Source organism: Tursiops truncatus, chromosome 1 (assembly GCF_011762595.2).
Source record: "Tursiops truncatus isolate mTurTru1 chromosome 1, mTurTru1.mat.Y, whole genome shotgun sequence".
NCBI lineage: Eukaryota > Metazoa > Chordata > Mammalia > Artiodactyla > Delphinidae > Tursiops > Tursiops truncatus.
In genome coordinates this window covers 67,649,735-67,668,204 of record NC_047034.1, presented here as the reverse complement: position 1 = coordinate 67,668,204, position 18,470 = coordinate 67,649,735, and the positions used below count along the sequence as shown (strand labels likewise).

The window sequence follows — 18,470 nt, the reverse complement described above, 5'->3', positions numbered from 1 at the left end:
AAATTTATTTATCTATTTTTGGCTGTGTTGGGTCTTCGTTGCTGTGCACAGGCTTTCTCTAGTCATGGTGCGTGGGCTTCTCATTGCGGTGGCTTCTCTTGTTGCGGAGCATGGGCTCTACGCGCTCGGGCTTCAGTAGTTGTGGTACTCGGGCTCAGTAGTTGTGGCACACGGGCTTAGTTTCTCCGTGGCATGTGGGATCTTCCCGGACCAGGGCTCGAACCCGTGTTCCCTGCATTGGCAGGTGGATTCTTAACTACTGTGCCATCAGGGAGGTCCTGTCTTGAAATTCTTAATGATGTTTGAACAAGGAGCTTTGCATTTTCATTTTTCAGTGGGCCCTGCAAATTATGTACCTGGTTTGTATAGAGCCAAGATGAAGGACATCTAATTAATAAGTTTAAGAATCAGAAGTAGGAGCCTTCACTGGGGTTGTCTAGTGCTCAATAGACACTGAAGAATATTTTTGCAAGTGTAAAGAGTGTGTATGTGTCCAGATGGCCAAGAGGCAGTTGAAAATATGCTCAACATTGCTAATTATTAGAGAAATGCAAATCAAAACTGTCATGAGATATCACCTCACACCAGTCAGAATGGCCATCATCAAAAAGTCTACAAACAATAAATGATGGAGAGGGTGTGGAGAAAAGGGAACCCTACTACACTGTTGGTTGGAATGTAAATTTGTGCAGCCACTATGGAGAACAGTATGGAGGTTCCTTTAAAAAACTAAAACTAGAGCTACGGTATGATCTAGCAATCCAACTCCTGGGCATATATCTGGAGAAAACCATAGTTTGGAATGATACATGCACCCCATTATTTATTGCAGCACTGTTTACAATAGCCAAGGCATGGAAGCAACCTAAATGTCCATCGACAGATGAATGGATAAAGATGTGGTACATATATACAATGGAATATTACTCAGCCATTAAAAAGAATGAAATAATGCCATTTGCAGCAACATGGATGGACCTGGAGATTATCATACTGAGTGAAGTAAGTCAGACAGAGAAAGACAAATATGATATCGCTTCCACATGGAATCCAAAAAATGACGCAAATGAACTTATTTACAAAACAGAAACAGACTCACAGACAGAAAACTTACGGTTACCAAAGGGGAAAGATGGGAGGGAAGGATAAATTGGGAGTTTGGGATTGACAGGTACACTCTACTATATTTGAAATAAATAACCAACAAGGACCTACTGTATAGCACAGGGAACTCTGCTCGGTATTCTGTGATCAGCTAAATGGGAAAAGAATTTGTAAAAGAATTGATATATGTATATGTATAACTGAATCACTTTGCTGTACACCTGAAACCAACACAACATTGTAAATCAACTATAGTCCAACATAAAATAAAAATTTTAAAAAATTTAAAAGGTGGGAATTTCTAAAAGAAAAAGTGGGTATGTGTGTATACACATACACATGCACTCTCTCTCCCAATGTTTATGAACAGAAGAAGTAATTTCAAAAGCTATTTGGATGTTTTGGGGATGGGTAACATGTTGGATACATCTATGTTGGATAACTCCGATCCCACACACACTGGCATAAGGTCCAAATCTCAATCTTTCACTTTGAAAGGTCTTTCTCACTGTACATCTCCCTGAGTGTTTGCTGTTTCTGCACTAATATAGACTTCTCCCACTAGAATACAGCATTTTTTTCTTTTTTCTTTTTGGCATATCATCTGCTTCTTCAGTTAAGGGTTAAATTATAATTAATGATGCTCTAACAGTGAGTTAAAAGCCCAAGTGGAGGCTAGAGCCATAAAAATACATTTAGAGAGACAGAGACAGAGAGGAGAGATTGGGTTAAAAAGAGCCTTGTTTAGGTCCCCTTCATCTCAAGTAGGTGTAACATCCAACTATGTATAATTTACTGCATTTGAAGTAAGCTGAGCTCCAGAGAACACAGGTGCTTGCACCTGGTCCTTGGGAGTCGGTGAGCATATTTATGCATATGCATCTGTTGGTATCTTTGCCTGAGTGAGACTGTGTGAGAATTCACACTAACTCATTCAATCAACAAATACTGACTGAGAACCTACTATGTATCAGACACTAAGGATAAAAAAGGTGAATAAGATGCTTTCCTGCCCTCATGGAGTTTAAAGGTGCTAGTGGAGAGACAGACCTTTAAATAGCTATAAAGAAATATAATCAGGAACTGCCCTGGTGGTCCAGGGGTTAAGACTCAGCACTTCCACTGCAGGGGGTGCAGGTTCGATCCCTGGTTGGTGAACTAAGATTCAGCATGCCGGGCGGCACGGCCAAAAAAAAAGAAAGAAAAGAAATATAATCCTATCAGTGATGACGCTATGCACAGAGCATTCTGAGACTACAGAAGAGGGGCACCTAATCCTGCTTTGGCAAAGACGTGTTGAGGAGGAGGCAGGAAAGTCTTCCTGGAGGAGTGACAGCTGAGTTGATTTTTAAAGGATAAGAAGGAGTTAGCCAGATACAAAAAAGTAAATACGGTAGAACCACGAACAGGTCTTTCTTGCTGGAGCATAACATTTCAGGCTGGAGTGGGAAGAGAAAAGTCTAGAGAGATGGGGTATGAGGCTGAGATGTAGGCAGGGCCAGTTCATGGGAGACCTCGTGTGCCAGAGAAAGCAGCTTGAGTCCATCAGGAAGGTTTTAAAGGGTAAGATGGGAAATGACATGGTCATGGACATGGACATGGTCATGGTCATGGCTGTTTGGGAGATAGATTTGAGGGGGCAGGACTGGAGGCAAAGAAACCAGTTAGCTACTCTTGCCATAAAGTAGGTGAGGGATTAAGCCTGATCTAGGATAGTGGTAGGATATAGTGGAGGAGAGGATTTTGAAAAATACCTGGGAGGTGAAATAATTGGAACTTGGTGAGTACTAGAATGTCTACGTTGAGAAAGAGGAAGAGGTAAAGATGACTCCAGGTTCCTAGCATGGGTGATTGAGTGGATGGTGGTACCACCAAATGGGAGAGAGACTACAGGAGGAGTATACGGCCCTCCCTACTTGGGCCCCTATCCTTTTCCACAGTTGCAGATTTACTCTAGCAATAAGGTATTAAGTACCCACTCTGTGGTGAGGCACTATGGAAAGGGATAAAAGAGAGGGTTCCTATTATCAAGGAATTTACTGTCTGATTATGGAGATTGCATAAGTAAATAGAACTCCTAGATCTTACCAGGAAATATATAATCAAACTCTAAATTGTGTGGTAAAGATCATATATCATAGGTATTAATTGCTTCATTAATTTGTTCTTATTATGAGCAGTGTGCTGTGTAAGAATCCTTACCAGTGTTAACCCTGAAACATAAGTAATATCACCACTTTACAGATGAGAAAACTGAGGCCAGAGAGTTGAAGTAACTTGTACAAGGATTACTATACCCAATAGTTTATTGGATGACTTCACCTGGATGTCACACAGGCATCTCAAATTCAGTATGTCTACAGCGAAGCTTTATGATCCCTAAAGCACAAGCAACACAATAAAAAAATAAGTGGTACTGCATCAAACTAAAAAACTTCTGCATAGCAAAAGAAATGATCAACAAAATGAAAAAGCCACTTACAGAATGGGAGAAAATATTTGCAATCCACACATCTGTAAAGGGGTTAATATCCAAAATAAATAAGGAACTCATACAACTCAATAGCAAAAAACCCAAATAATCCAACTTTAAAATGGGCAAAGGACCTGAGTAGACATTTTTCCAAAGGAGATATTCAGGTGGCCAACAGGTACATGAAAATGTGCTCAACATCACTAATATTTATGGAAATGCAAATCAAAACCACAACGAGATATCACCTCACAACTGTTAGAATGACAATCATCAAAAAGACGAGAAATATAAAAATTGTGAGTCACTATGTTGTACATCTGAAACTTATGTAATACTGTTCATCAACTATACCTCAATAAACACACACACACGCGCGCGCACGCGAAAAAAGAAAAGAAATAACAATTGTTTGTGAGGATGTGAAGAAAAGGGAAACTGTGTGCACTGTTGGTGGGAAAGTAAATTGGTACAGTCACTGTGGAAAAGAGTATGGAAGTTCCTCAAAAAATTAAAAATAGAACGACCATATGATCCAGTAATTCCGCTTCTGGGTACCTATCTGAAGGAAACAAAATCACTGTCCCAAAGGGATATCTGTTGCAGAATTCTTTATAATAGCCAAGACATGGAAACAACCTAAGTGACCATCAATAGATAAATGGATAAAGAAGATGATATATATATAATATCTATTTAATATATGATATGTATTTAATTCAGCCATAAAAAAGAAGGAAACGCTACCATTTGTGACAACATGGATGGACCTTGAGGGAATTACGCTAAGGGAATAAGAGAAAGACACATACTGTGTGATCTCACTTATATGTGGAATCTAAAAAAAAAAGCCAAACTCGGGGACTTCCCTGGCGGTCCAGTGGTTAAGACTCCGCCCTTCCACTGCAGGGGGCACCGGTTTGAACCCTGGGGGAACTAAGATCCCGCATACCACGCAGGGCGGCCAAGAAAAAAAAACAAACCCAAACTCATAGAGATAAAGATCAGATTAAATCAGATTGGTGGTTGCCAGAGGTGGGGGGAGAGGTGAAGCTGGTCGAAAGGCACAAACTCCTAGTGATGATGTAAATAAATTCTGAGGTTGTAGCATACAACATGATGACTATAGTTAACAATACTATATTGTATATTTGAAGGTTGCTAAGAGAGCAGATCTTAAAAGTTCTCATTACAGGGAAAAAAATTGTAGCTGTGAGGTGAATCATTTGACAGTATATACATATTAAGTCATTATGATGTACACCTTAAACTTACGCAATGTTACATGTCAATCGTACCTCAGTAAAACAAAATGGAAATCACTGTCACCTCCCACAAACTAATTTCTCCTACACAACCTAACTTGGTGACTATCCCAACATGAGGAAGTATTGCGTTGGCCAAAGAGTTCGTTTGGGTTTTCCTGTAAGATGTTATGGAAAAACCCGAATGAACTTTTTGGCCAAGCCAATAGAAAGAGCATGTGGCTTGGAGTCATACAGACTTAAGTTCAAATTTTGACTCCGGCTCTTGCTAGCTGAATCACTTTTTTTTGGTTCCTTTCCTAATTATTTGAAGTCACTGAGACCCAGCTCCATGGGAGTCAGATATCATCAGGCTGGGCCATTCCCAGACTGGGGAAGGGAGGCTGACTTCCTTTTCCTAGCTCAGTGCTGAGTTAGGGAGAAGTTCAGGCTAGAGGAGAGATGCTCTGGCCCAGGGCTGCCCCTTCACCTGGGGCCCAGGGATTGCCCTGAGCCTTCTTTTTTTGTTGTTGTTTCCTGACCAGGGATTGAACCTGTGCCCTCGGCAGTGAAAGTGCAGAGACCTAAACGCTGGACTTCCAGGGAATTCCCTGGCCCTGAGCCTTCCTGTTCTTGGAGAAGTCCACCTTGCAGTTCTTTGAGATGGGGCTGTCTTAGGAACACACCTCTCTGACCTTGCTCTTCTTATGTACAGAAATGCTCCCCAGGCTTCATGGTCTCTCCCACTGAGCAGACTGAGACTGGGGGATGTGCTGCAGGGTGCCCCTGGCATTCATGATGAACAGGCTTTCAGGGTTAACTGATGTCCTTACCCTCTTCCAACATACCTGTCCTAGGCCGGGCTCTGAAAAACAACCGTGTTGGTTGTAGCCTGGTAGGTTAAACTCTCTGAACTTTGGTTTTCTTATCTGGAAAAAAGGGTTTAATGACACCCACTAGCTGGGTTTGTTGTGAAGATTAAATAAAGTGATATATGTAAACTTCCTTACACAGTGCTTGGAACATGGAAAGAATTCAATAAATATTCATTCTCTTACACTCTTCCTTTCCTTCTTTTCCACTGCTGCCCTCTCCCTGATGTCAAGCCAGAAGCCGGAGAGTCACCTAGCCCCTTTTCTCTCCCTCCCTAAAAAAGATCAGATTCCATGCCCTGTCATTCCTGTCTCCTGGCCTCTACATGCCCACTACCTCTTAGCTGAGTTCAGGCCCTCATCATTTTCCACTTATCACTGCAAGTAGTGGAATTAAATTATTCTCCCTAAGACCAGCTTCATCTATTTCCAACCCATCCTCCATGCTGTTGCTATTTCTAAAATGCAAATTTGATCATGTCTCTCCCCTGCTTAAAATTCTTCATTTGCTTCTCATCACCTTTGGGATAAAATCCAATCTCTTTGGCATGCCACACGAAGTGCTTTGTGATCTGGTCCCTATTTATCACTCTGCCTTCATCTATCCCACTTCCCTCCCCTGACCTAACACATCATACTTTGTGCTTAAGCGCTCAGAGTTCCCTGAACAAGCTATGCTCACCACCCCTGAACATCTGCCCTTATTATTCAGCCTGATTGGAACTGCCGCACACACCCCACTTCCAAACCACCACACACACCCCCCCCCACCAGGTTCCCTTGATCCTTTTGGCCCTTCGGGCCTGAGCACAGCAGGTCACCTCTGGGAGCCTGTGGGTTAGAGCTACACGTCTGCTCACACATTTGTCACAGCACGTATCACACTGCAGAGCAACTGTCACTTTCTGACTGTCAATCAACTGTGAGTTGAAGTCAAGAGCTGCATCTTTTATCTTTGGATCCTTAGGGTCTTGAGTACTCCAAGCGCAGATAATAAATGTTTACAGAGTGAGTAAATGGGCTGGGATATGAATTAAGGTCTGATTCCAAACTCACGCCCATTCTATGTGGCATCATGTTATTATTTGAGAATGAATTCATTCATTAAACAAATACTTAATGGGTATCTATTTTTCCAGGCATTTTTTAGTAAGGTACATCCCATGTCATCTGGGTCCATTTCCTGTTTCCCTCTTCGCTGCTGTCTTTCATAGCTGATTATCTTTTGCTGTTCTGAGTTTCTGACAGGATACTCATTGGTCTTTTAGTCTGATTCCTGACTCATTTCTGACTTCTGAACAATTGCTGCCTGCTGTTCTTACCTGCCGCGTTTGCAGTTGACATGTGGTCAACCTCACTCAGGTGTCCACTGAGCCAAGTTTCCAGTCGGCCTGCTTTATCCTATTCGGCCTCCCAAGTTTTGGCACAAACACTTCTTTGAATAGAAAGGGTTCAGGCTACCTCCTTTCCTTTGTTTCCTGTAATCTGGTTTTGATCTTTAAATTCACCAAAGATCTCCGGTGACCTGTTGAATTCAATGGGCTTTCTCTTATGTTTCTCCCAATCAACCTCCCCATTGCTTTGACTCCCTGACAAGAGTCCGCCTACTGATGCAGGGGACGCGGGTTCATGCCCTGGTCCGGGAAGATTCCACATGCCGTGGAGCGGCTGGGCCCGTGAGCCATGGCCGTTGAGCCTGCGCGCCCGGAGCCTGTGCTCCGCAACGGGAGAGGCCACAGCAGTGAGAGGCCCGCGTACCGCAAAAAAAAAAAAAAAAAAAAAATGAAATGTCTTTTCTCCCTATAGCCTCTATGATGTTATGTGCTCCTGATTCTCAACCTGTGCTTCTAGTAGCTCTTTTTTCTTTCTCCTCTGTTGATTTCTCATTTTTCCTAAGGCTATTGGTTATGGAAAACTATGGGTTTTTCTCTTAGTCTCAATTTCAACCTCCTCACCTTTCTTCTTCTATGTTCTTCCCTAATATAGATAACACAAGGCTCTGTTAAAATGTAAAAATAGCTCACATTTTAGCATCACAGTTTACAGAATGCCTTTACATACCTGATTTCATTTATCCTCATTCTAGTATGTGAATGTCTTCACAAATTAACTCTGGTTCCATGCATGGGATCTTGCTATTCTTAGTAGCTCCTTATGATGCCTGTTCAGATTGTTATTCTCATTCTATTCTTTCTTCTGGACTCTCACTGCACTTGCCCAGACTTCCACCACAGCACCCATAATGATATTGCACCTTCGCGTTCACATGACCATCTCTCCCCTTCTAGACTGTAGGCTCTATGTCATGTGGGTCTTCTTTTCCCAACACCTAGCATAAGTCCTGGCCATAATGTGTGTTTAATAGCCAGTGAATAATTGAATAACTCCCAATTTTCTGGTCCCGATTCCAAGAGTCACTTCGAATCCTCTCCTAAATCTTGTTATTGATTCCTTATGCCTTAGGTTTCTTGATGTTGTCCCTTTTCTTCTGTTACTGTCACTATAGTCACCCAGACTGTTGCACTTTGTACAATTATGACATCCCCATCTTTTTCTCCCTGCTCTTGGTCTTTCTCTTGTCAAATCAGTCCTATGTTTTCCTTGCAAGTATAATCTAAAAATGCCATTTGTACCAGGGTAAGGTTTAAATTCCTTATTCTGACATTCAAGGCCCTCACACATCTCCTGCCACTTCCCTACCATAAACCTCAGTCTTCTTTCACCATTTCTTTCTTGTTATCACCCAGATGTCAGATCGACACCTTTTCCTCCTTCCCCCCTTCCTTCTAGCATTTGTCTAAATTTTAGCCTTCCTTTATCCAGCCCAAATCCCATTTTCTCCAGGAAGCTTTTGACTCTTTCAGTCCTAGACAATGTCTTTCTTCTTAGACCTATACTATTTACTGTTATACAACTTACTGTTGTAGCATACTTGGGCATTTAATCATCTATGGCAGGGATTGGCAGTTTATGGCCTGTAAGCCAAATCTGGCCTGCTGCCTGTTTTTGCACAGTCTGTGAACTAAGAATGGTTTTTACATTAAAAATGTAAAAGAAGAAAAAGAATATTTCACAGCACATGAAAATGATATGAAATGCACATGTTAGTGTCCACAATAAAGTTTTATTAGAATATAGCCACACCTATTTTGTTTAGATATCGTCTATGACTGCTTTCAAGCTATAATGGGAGGCTCAAGTAGTTTAACTATAGGGCCTACAAAGCCTAAAATATTTACTCTCTGGCTGTTACAGAAAAAGCTTGCTAACCTCTGATCCAGGATCTTGGATTCTCTGTATAATCTTTGCATCACTGTTCAAGAACTTTGGAGAGGTCTGCTTCACTAAAGACAATCATTTCAAGGCTAATTAGCTGTTCCTTAGACAGGTGGGGGAAGCCAGAGGGTAGGCTGCATAAAGTAGGTGCTAGCCTACTTAGAATTTAGTAACTTAGGCAACCAGATTCCCATTGGAAAGTGAGAGTCAGAAGATCCCAGGTAGATGGGGGAAAAGATGTGATCTTCTTTTCCATCTTCTCTGTTTCCGAAGTGGCAGAGAAAATGTAAACACACAGAGGGTCTCGCTAGAGAAAGGGTATTTGAGGTCTTATCTGAATCTGGTTGTTGAGAAGGGATCAGTGGTTGCTGGCTGAGAGAAGCTCAGCTATTAATGACTCAGTTATTACAGGCCATGATAGAAACTATCAAAAGGGTGTAACGGCTAACGCTGAAAGTGTTTGGCTTTGGCTGACTGAAGCTTTAAGTAGGCTAAAAGGTTTTACAATGCCTAGAAGTATCACAGGCAAGAGCATTTAAAGGATTTCTTTAAAGTAGAAATGGAAGCTAGATATTTAGGAATAGCAGATGAAGTTATCAGAAAGTTCCTGACTTTTACCTAGGTGTTCTATTTCTTTTCATCTTGCTCTAATCATATTTTTTTCTTAAAACTTATACAACATAGTGATTATTTAGTAAAGTTCCATCTTACTGAAAAATAATCTATATAGATTGGACTGCGGGCTTCATCTTTCACATCTGCTCCCTACATCTGGGCAGAATCCACTTGCTAGTTTTGGTACTCAAACATATACCACCAAATGGGTTCCTACCTGAATTGCAGGAAGAAAAAATCTAGACTCTAAGAGTTAGGACTTGCATATTGAAATCTATTTTAATGGCAACAATAGGTGCAAGGTCATAATGTGTGTGTGTGTGTGTGTGTGTGTCTCTCTCTCTCTCTCTCTCATTTTTTTAATAGCTTCACCACCACAGTGGAGTACAGTGGAGGGCACATTGTCAGACTGAGATTGAATGAGTAAACAGTCGTAAATTAACTTTTGGGGGGAGCTCATTACCTATTCAAGTAGACGCTAGGGGACCATCATTTTGTTGGAGAAGGGTTTTTCGCATTATGTGGGAGGTAGAATTGATGAATCCTAAAATGTCTTTCAACTCCTTAGATCTATGATCTTCCATCAAACAGGCACTTCAAAATTCCCCTGTTCTTTGCCACAGAATACCGTCCCCCTGCATCTCTCTGTCTCTCTTTTGCTCTCTCTGTCCCTCTCTGTCTCTATCTCTCCCTCTCCTTCCCTTCCTCCTTTCTGCCCTTCTCTTATTCAGACTGCCATCCTATTACTAAATCTTAATCTGTAAAATCTCTTGGCTTTTACCCTTTCATTCAGTTTCCTGCTTCACATGCACCCTCTTGATATCCTTCCAGCTCTTCTTTCTTCACTTTCTCAAACTCACACACTCCTTCCCTGCCTCTCTCTCTCTTTCCTTCGTGTACTACTCCTTCCTCTCCTTCCTCCTTTGCTCCCCCTGCTTCATTTTCCATCTTCTCATCCCCCGACGGTCTCCCCCTCCTTCCCGCTCTCTGTCTTACCCTAGTTTGGAAATGCAGCAGACCTCTGAGCCTGCCACCATTGGATGCCAGGGGCTGTCACTCTGCGGCAGGAAGAGCTCCTATTGGGCGGGCTGGAGGCGGGTAGGGAGCTGACTATAAAAGGTGGGGCCGGCGGAGGCTCGCGGAGCGGCTCTGACAGGACAGGGTCGGAAGGGGACTCCTGGCAGGGAGCTGAGCGCCTGGAGCTGGGGTGCGGGAACTGGAGCAGCGGCTCTCCGCACTAACTCTCCTCGCCTCGTCAGCGGGGTCCCTGCCTCAGAGCCCGGCAACTTGCGGCCGTCGCCCGTGCAGCCTGAGTGCCCCTTGTCTCCCCTGCACGTGTCGCGCCCCGCGCGCCCCGTCTGGCCGCCGCGATGAGCGAGGTGAGAGGCGCTGCCCGGTCCCGCCGCTGCGGACTAGGGCTGCGGCGCGGGGAGGCCGCGGCTCGGGGTCCCAGGGCTGCGAGGGAGGGTGCTGCAGCCCAGAGCCGCTGAGAATCCTCCTGGGACGCCCCCTGCCTCTCTGGGAAAGCTCCCACCTTGGAGTGCTGGGGAGCGATTGGAAGAGGGAGGCTTTAAGTTCCCTGACTGTCGGTGGAGATTTGGGGGGACTGGAATCGATTGTAGAATGGGAGGGCTGAGGTCTCAGGTCGTAAGTTTTATCCTCAGGATACTGCCCTCTGCATAGGTCTTACTGCTCCAAGGTTACTCGGGCTTCCCTTCACTCCCCAGACTTCTGAGAAAAACATTAGCTTCTGTCTTCCCTCTCCTAGGGCTGTATTGCTTTTACACTCCTTATGTAGCATTCAACGGAGAACTCCAGCCCTCGCCCCCTGGGGTGGCCACTTCGCCCCTATTAGGAAAGTGGCATCCTACCCTCCACTCATTCAATCAAGAACCAACCGTTGGAGGGACCATTCTGATATTCAGAAGACTTGTAGTGGGGGCCTGTCTGGCTGCTGGGGAGATGTCCCCTTCAAGAGTAGACCTCCTTCTGCAGTGCTTGTTACACCCTGAGTCTCCACAGGGTCCGCGGTCATCCGAACCAGACCCAGTCCATTAACTGTGATTTCCTCTATTCAAAGAACACTGTCCATCCGTGGGGGTCAAAGCAGAGACTGGGAAAGACCTCTTTCATTGTTTGACTGCATTTTAAGGCATCCAGAGACAAGGATCTTCCTTTCTAAGTGAAGTCAGTACGGGCAGTGACATCACAAGCTTGCTCTCTGCACTCCCTTTCCTAGTACCCAGGATCTTGTGTTAAATCCAACATCTCAGCTATATGCCAGATCCCAGCTCTACTGCTTACTAGCTATGTGGCCTTAAGCAAGTTTACTAAGCCTTTCTCTGCTTCAGTGTTTTATCTGCAAAATGGGGGTAATACTGGTCGTTCTAATGATTAAATGAGATAATATATGCCAAGTACTGAGAACAGTACCTGGCAGAGAGTAGGCACTCATTGTATGTTAGATATTGTTATTATCTCCATCTCACTTCTAAAATTAAAAAAAATTATTTTAGAGTATTTCAGAAAACTAGCATGAGAAGTGTCAAGGATACAAGGTTAGTGAAGGGGTAGGACCCTGTAGGTCTCAGTTTAGATCTTCATCTTTAGTAGGAGCTCTGCTGGCTCCTACCAAAAGCTCTCACCCAGGGAGCCAATTAGTGCCAACTACTATGTTTTGGTTGCCATGTCCACTAAGTTTATCCTGGAAAATTCAGCTACTCTGGGGGCTGCAGATGAACTAAAGTGGTTTCCTGTCCCTCAGATAGTTGTGACTGTGACCACAGCAGCCTTTCAGAAAGAAAGAAAAGGAAAAAAAGATTCAATCTTCTTTCCTTTTGCTTCTTTCAGCCCTAATGTGAGAAGAGAGGTTTTCTTTGCCCTCTCCCGTTGCAGAGCACAGGCTCCGGATGCGCAGGCTCAGCGGCCATGGCTCACGGGCCCAGCCGCTCTGCGGCATGTGAGATCTTCCCGGACCGGGGCACAAACCCATGTCCCCTGCATCGTCAGGCGGACTCTCAACCACTGCGCCACCAGGGAGGCCCTCTTTACCCTCTTTTCACTGAGGTCTAGAGTTCAACGCCCCCCTAGTGTTTCTAAATCTGAAAGTTGCAATTCAAGCCATCCCCTGGAGGTTTGTGATCTGAAGTCTATGCCAACATGAAGATGTGTGGTTAGCCTGTGCTCTTTAGGGGAAGTGCACAGCTTCTCTGTAGGATACACTACAGGGGCTAGGATCTAGGGTGATATTTGGTAGAGTGACAAAGCTGTCACAAAGCAGTGTCAAGAAAAATAATTTGGTGTTTGAGGGGAAAGTCAAGTCTTGACTTAGCAGCTGTACTTGACTAGCCTCGATCAGGAACTCAGTAGAATGAAGAGAGTGGAATCCTTGGATGGGAAGTAACTGACAGTGTCTGCAGGGCTGCCTGACCTCCCAGGCTGTCAGAATGAACTGGTCCTAACTAGCAGTTTAGTCGTCGAAGCTGCCTCCTAATACAAAGCTGAGCCTGGCTTCAGGGATGAGTATTTATAAAATCCAGAAGCAGCCACCTGGGCTTACACAGAGATCAGCTGTCCCTGAACCAGATACCCAAAGGGCCTCTGCTTCCCTAGAGGCCAAGAGCCAGCCTGTTTTCTTCCTCTTGTAAAAGCTATGAAGAAAAGTGGAAGTGTTGCCCAGAGCTCTGAAGCTCTAGGGAGACTCCAAACTTCTTTCTCTCAGCCCAGCCCCAGGGGTCTCCTCTTTCAGGCTGGAGCTCTAGCCCAGGAAAGCCCTGTGCACTCTGAATCTTATGTAAGCTTCACCTCCCCCACCTGCTTATTGTCTTGCTTTAGTGAAACTGCATGAAATGAGAGAATTTGGGATCTCTTTAAGAGATTTCCATTTCAAATGAAGAACAAAAATTGGGGAGGGGGTCTCCAGACCTAGAGGAAAAGTGTAGGATCCTGGTGACGCTGCTGGGGAGGGTCTCTGGTTATACTTTCCCTTCCTGGCTCTGCTGTCACTCAGTACTGCAGCAGAGCATTCCCCTGTGAGTGTGTGTGTTCGTGTGCAGAGGAGCTGCAGGGGCTCGTCTCCAGCTTGTCTGCATTCACAGCTGCAGGCAGGACTTGATTGCTGTGAATCACAGTCTCTCTCTTATAGTTTAATAACTTTTTGCTAGTTTCGGTGAAGAGTGGGGATGGGAGATGCATTCAGTCCATGAGGGCTCTTTCCTATAATCCCTTGTCATATGGTGTAGCTGGCGGCTTAAAGCACACTTGCAAGTTCTTCTGTGATCCTGTTGCCCTTCTCAACTGTAAAAAGCCCAGCTGGAGGAATCCCTTGGTCCAGCCGTCATTCTGCTGAAATGGGGCTTATGTATGACTGGTAACTAGTTCCATGGTGTCTGCCCCATAGTGTCTGTCCTCAAGCTGGCAGGGGATGGAGCAAGGGACAGATCAACTAGAAACCTCACTAGACCCAGTACTCCCTCCTTTATTATTCTGCTTGCTGTCCTCCTAGGTAATAGGAATGGGATATCACACTTTGGGGATCCCATTCTCCTTCCTGTGCATATCTGCCTGAATCTACAACCTCCTCCACAATGGAAGTTTGGTCAGGGTGACATCATTCTGTTATGTCTTCTGCGAACCATTTGTTAGGGAACCTGGTAGGGACTTGGAGGAAATCCAAGTTTCTCTCTTTCTCTCTCATTGGTATTTCATTATGATGATGATTATGTGGGACGTATAAAACAGAAGAGCTGGATACTGGAGAGCCTTCCACCTCTAGAAATATCTGGCTTCTGAAGTAAGAGAAACCAGAATTTGGTTCCAGAGCTTGCTCATCCCTTTCTCAGTCACCAGTCCAGGTTGTTGGCTTTAGCTGCTTGAGCAGGAGACTGGCTGATAAAAGTGGATGACTTTGTCATCCTGTGACCTGGGAATATAGTCTTCTCCCTCAGCTGCAGCTGTTATCAGTAACACCTTAGAATGTCAAGTCTCTATAGGGACAGGCACCGTAAGTATTTTGGCTGGAGTCCGAATATGCAAACCTGATGTGTCTTTCATGTCTGTCCATGGAGAATCTTAACTGATGACAGTGATGGAGATAGGGCTGCAAAGACAGAGGAGGAAGTAGGATCAGGTCGATCAAGACAAGTCACTAGCTTGTCTTTTCAAGGTAGTGGTTCTATGAATGCTTCCCCCTGTTTTCTTTCTGTTTTTCTGTAGTTCCAAATTGTCTTTCATGAGTCTATGTTATCATGGAAAAAATAAGCTTAGTTTTGCAAAAATCCTTCTATCTAGAAGAAATACAGATATTTTTTTTTTACCAAAAAAATCTCAAATAATATATCAAAACATTTTAGCGATATAATTTCAGATTTGTCAAGGAACCCTAAAGATCATCTGGTCCAGGGCTTCCCTGGTGGCGCAGTGGTTGAGAGTCTGCCTGCCGATGCAGGGCACACGGGTTCGTGCCCCGGTACGGGAAGATCCCACATGCCGTGGAGCGGCTGGGCCCGTGAGCCATGGCTACTGAGCCTGTGCGTCCGGAGCCTGTGCGTCCGGAGCCTGTGCTCCGCAACGGGAGATGTCACAACAGTGAGAGGCCCGCGTACCGCAAAAAAAAAAAAAAAAAAAGATCATCTGGTCCAATCTCCTCATTTTACAGATGAGGAAACTGCGGCCCAAACCTTATCTAAGTTTACACAGTATTAGAACCAACACTGGGGCATAGAACTGCTGCCTTCTTATCCCCAAAGAACTTTCCCTAAGACTCTTTTAAGATGTGACTCCAGTGATAGAATGGTTTAATTTACATGCAACTTTGAAGGAATATATTACAAATACTTTCTATAGGAGCTCTAAGCAGTGTGATTTAATAAATCCTGAGCAAGAGGATAGAGGGAGAGGAGAGACCAACGTAGGATGATATGTACCAACGGGGTAAATTTTGGTAGAATACTAGACAGGGTAAGCACTATTCTTCCTTATGCAAGATGCCTAGTCACCTTAAAAGTGAGTGCAATGAATATGCTGAAGTGGAGTAGGTAAGTTAATAGGAGTGTAGGAAGGCGGAAGTCTGGAGGTCCTCTTTTCATGCGTTCTTAGTTTCTGGTGTCCATCACTGATTATCATCACTGTAAAGAAACAAGGACCAGAAGGAGAGGTTTTCTTTCAGAAAAGAAAGGAATGAGCAATTCTCTTAACTCTAAAGTATTTGACTTGGAGGATCCAGTGCAGAAAACAGGTATCTAAGTAAAATTGCGGTACCTGATAATCAAACAGACGCTGAACATTTACTCCTCCTTCATTTGGCCACTTGACTTCCAAAGAGAGTACCAAGGCTTTGGGAGGAGAAATCTAGAAGAGGGAAAGAAGAACACGTTAGGCTGGCAAAGTAAGTGATGAATGCTAAGTGCATGATTTTCTAAATCCGTAATCCAGACCTACTGCTCAAAGTGACTTGCTCCAGAATTATTTGACCTGCAAGAGTAAGCCAAGTCAGAAGCAGATCCCAAACCACTTTTTCTAAGAAATCTGCACCCCTGCGGGTGCCTGGATCTTATCACGTTCTCCTCCCTGAAGCCTGATTATTGTTTAAGTCCAGGCTGATGCCAGAAGGCGGGCCCACCTAGGTTTCCCAACCCCCCCATCCAGGGAAAAGAGGTGCCATTTACCCTTCTGTTGTCCTTGGTGCTGCCTCCCTCCCCCACAAAGCCCTCCAGCTGAGCATTTGCCTTGTAGGCTGTGGTGGGATTAATACGTTTATTCTGGGACAATAACGTCATGGGTGGGATGCACACTGAAGATTCCAGTAATACATGATGCTTTGGCACTACTCTCTCTCCCCCACCCCCTACCCCCAGTATGGGGTGAAGGCACAGCTCCAAGCTGTGTGCAGAGCACCGCAAATAACTACTTATTAAATTGTGGCAGCCCATGCTGGGGGGAAACGGGCGGGGGCTGTTGACTCACTGCATACCATGAGCTGGCATAGCCAAAGAATTCTGCCTGACTCCAGTGAGGGGTACTGCTATTTCAGGAAACAGGGGTGGGATGGCTGAGCGGGGAAGGACAGACCAGGGGGCTTGGGAGCTCGGACTGCTTAGGTTGTATTCCTGTCTCTAAGGTATTTGGGTTATATTCCATGCCTTAGGAAACATTAGGAAAAGAATGTGTGTCTGTAGAACCTGGAGTAAGGATTCCTAGCTCTTTTTCTGTTATTATCTTGAGGGTGACCTTGAGCAAGTCTTTCTGAAGCTGTTTGAGGACTGCAGCTGGTTGCTGCCCTGAAAGAATTGAAACAGTTCCAGCAGTGCTCCAAAAACAGCAGTCCAGGGTCTTTCAGGGGCACCAGGGGATCCCAAAGGCCTCTCTAAGGGTCTTTAGCAGTGAACTTCATTTATCACTGGGGGAGAACATGTCAGCAGGGATAAAAGGGTCCCTGGGGGGCTGAAGCCTCTTTGTCACTACTTGAAAGCAGATGCACTAACTCCTGTCTCCCTTCACTTTCTGCATCTCTAAAGCAAGCAGGGAGCTTACAAGGCCTAGGATTTATTTCAATACTAAGGCAAGAAAGGGGTCTTTGGGGCTCATATTTAGGATTTTTAGGATTCAGGCCCTTTTTAGATTTCCCTGCCCTGGACTATAGGACAGGATTCTGAGTCCTTGTGCTTATTCATCTGAGCTAAGTGATCCTAACAGTACTATAATGTGTATATGATGTGTTTTCATTTGCCCAGCATCCAAGATATATCATGCAAAAGCAGAGTATATGTGATCCAGATGCAATGAGGTGCTCCTTTGTTCCTGTCTGTTGCTGCTGTTAACAACCTGTGATACCTCTTTAAAGACCCCAGTGGGATGAGGCGTAGGGGGAAATCTGGGTAGTTTACCTTTCCCATGGTTAGTTCTAAATTGCTGCTCGGAACAGAGGGGGTGACACTATCTTGCCTCTTCGCGTGACAATGGTTGCTGTGGCAACACCATTAAAGATGTAAGAGACAAAGAAAGGAAGAAATGCAGCCCAAGAAGGGGGCAGGGCGAGTAGGGCCTAGAGTTATAGGGTACCTATTCCCCAATAGTGACAGCTATAGGGAAAAAGCACCTAAGTCGCTACCACTTTGACTATTTTCAGGTGCTTTGCCAATACTAACAAACTATCCTTCTGAGGCAAGGAATGGCTTTACACAGACATCTTTCTGATACAAAGGATTGATTGAGGAGATATGGTCTATTTGCTCCTGAGGACTAATCATCTTCTCCCTGTGGTCTACAAAAAAAAAAAAAAAAAATAGGGTATGTTTGTGTCTAAGGGTTCTTTGCAATGAAACATGAACGTTAATGGAGGTGCTGTATTGGAGGTCCCCTCTGGTACACCTATGACCTGGGAGTAGCTCCAGGAGGCTCCAGGGCTCCAGACATGGGCAGCTGCTATACAGAATACAATTTCTGCCCAAGCAGACTATTGTTGGGCCCTTTACCAAAGGTTTAGAGCTATTGTCAGCATTTTTGGGGACAGACATTGGGAATACAGGGAGATTGTGATTTCCAGGGTTGGTTTAGAATAAAAAGAGAACAGTTATGAAACTCCTTTGGTAGCAGAATAAGCCTCAAGGGCCCTTAGAGCCATCCCAGGTATTCCCTTCCTCCTTCAGTCCCACTTAGTGAAGATATACTCTGTGGCAGCTCTACTTTTTGATTCCAGGTCTTGAGCCAGGCAACACCCCAGTAACTTGTCCTATTCTTATATTCAATCCACAGTTACATTACTTCAAAATAATAACAATTTATTTTGATATATGCTAGGTATTTTGCATACATTTTATCTAGTTCTTTTCACCTTTTAGGATAGATATGTTTTCTCTTCTGCAGATGAGATGTCTGAGCACAGCAAGG

General features: G+C 44.3%; 1 protein-coding gene across 1 annotated transcript in view; it reads left to right on the top strand.

The window, feature by feature from the left end:
• The first annotated feature begins 10,717 nt into the window (after nt 1-10,717).
• Nucleotides 10,718-18,470, top strand: part of PCP4L1 (Purkinje cell protein 4 like 1) — a 29,873-nt gene continuing 22,120 nt past the window's right edge. The window contains exon 1 of the mRNA XM_033848004.2: nt 10,718-10,963. Within this exon, the coding sequence (XP_033703895.1) occupies nt 10,955-10,963 (9 nt within the window). The 5' untranslated portion in view covers nt 10,718-10,954. The remainder of the gene's footprint in view (nt 10,964-18,470) is intronic.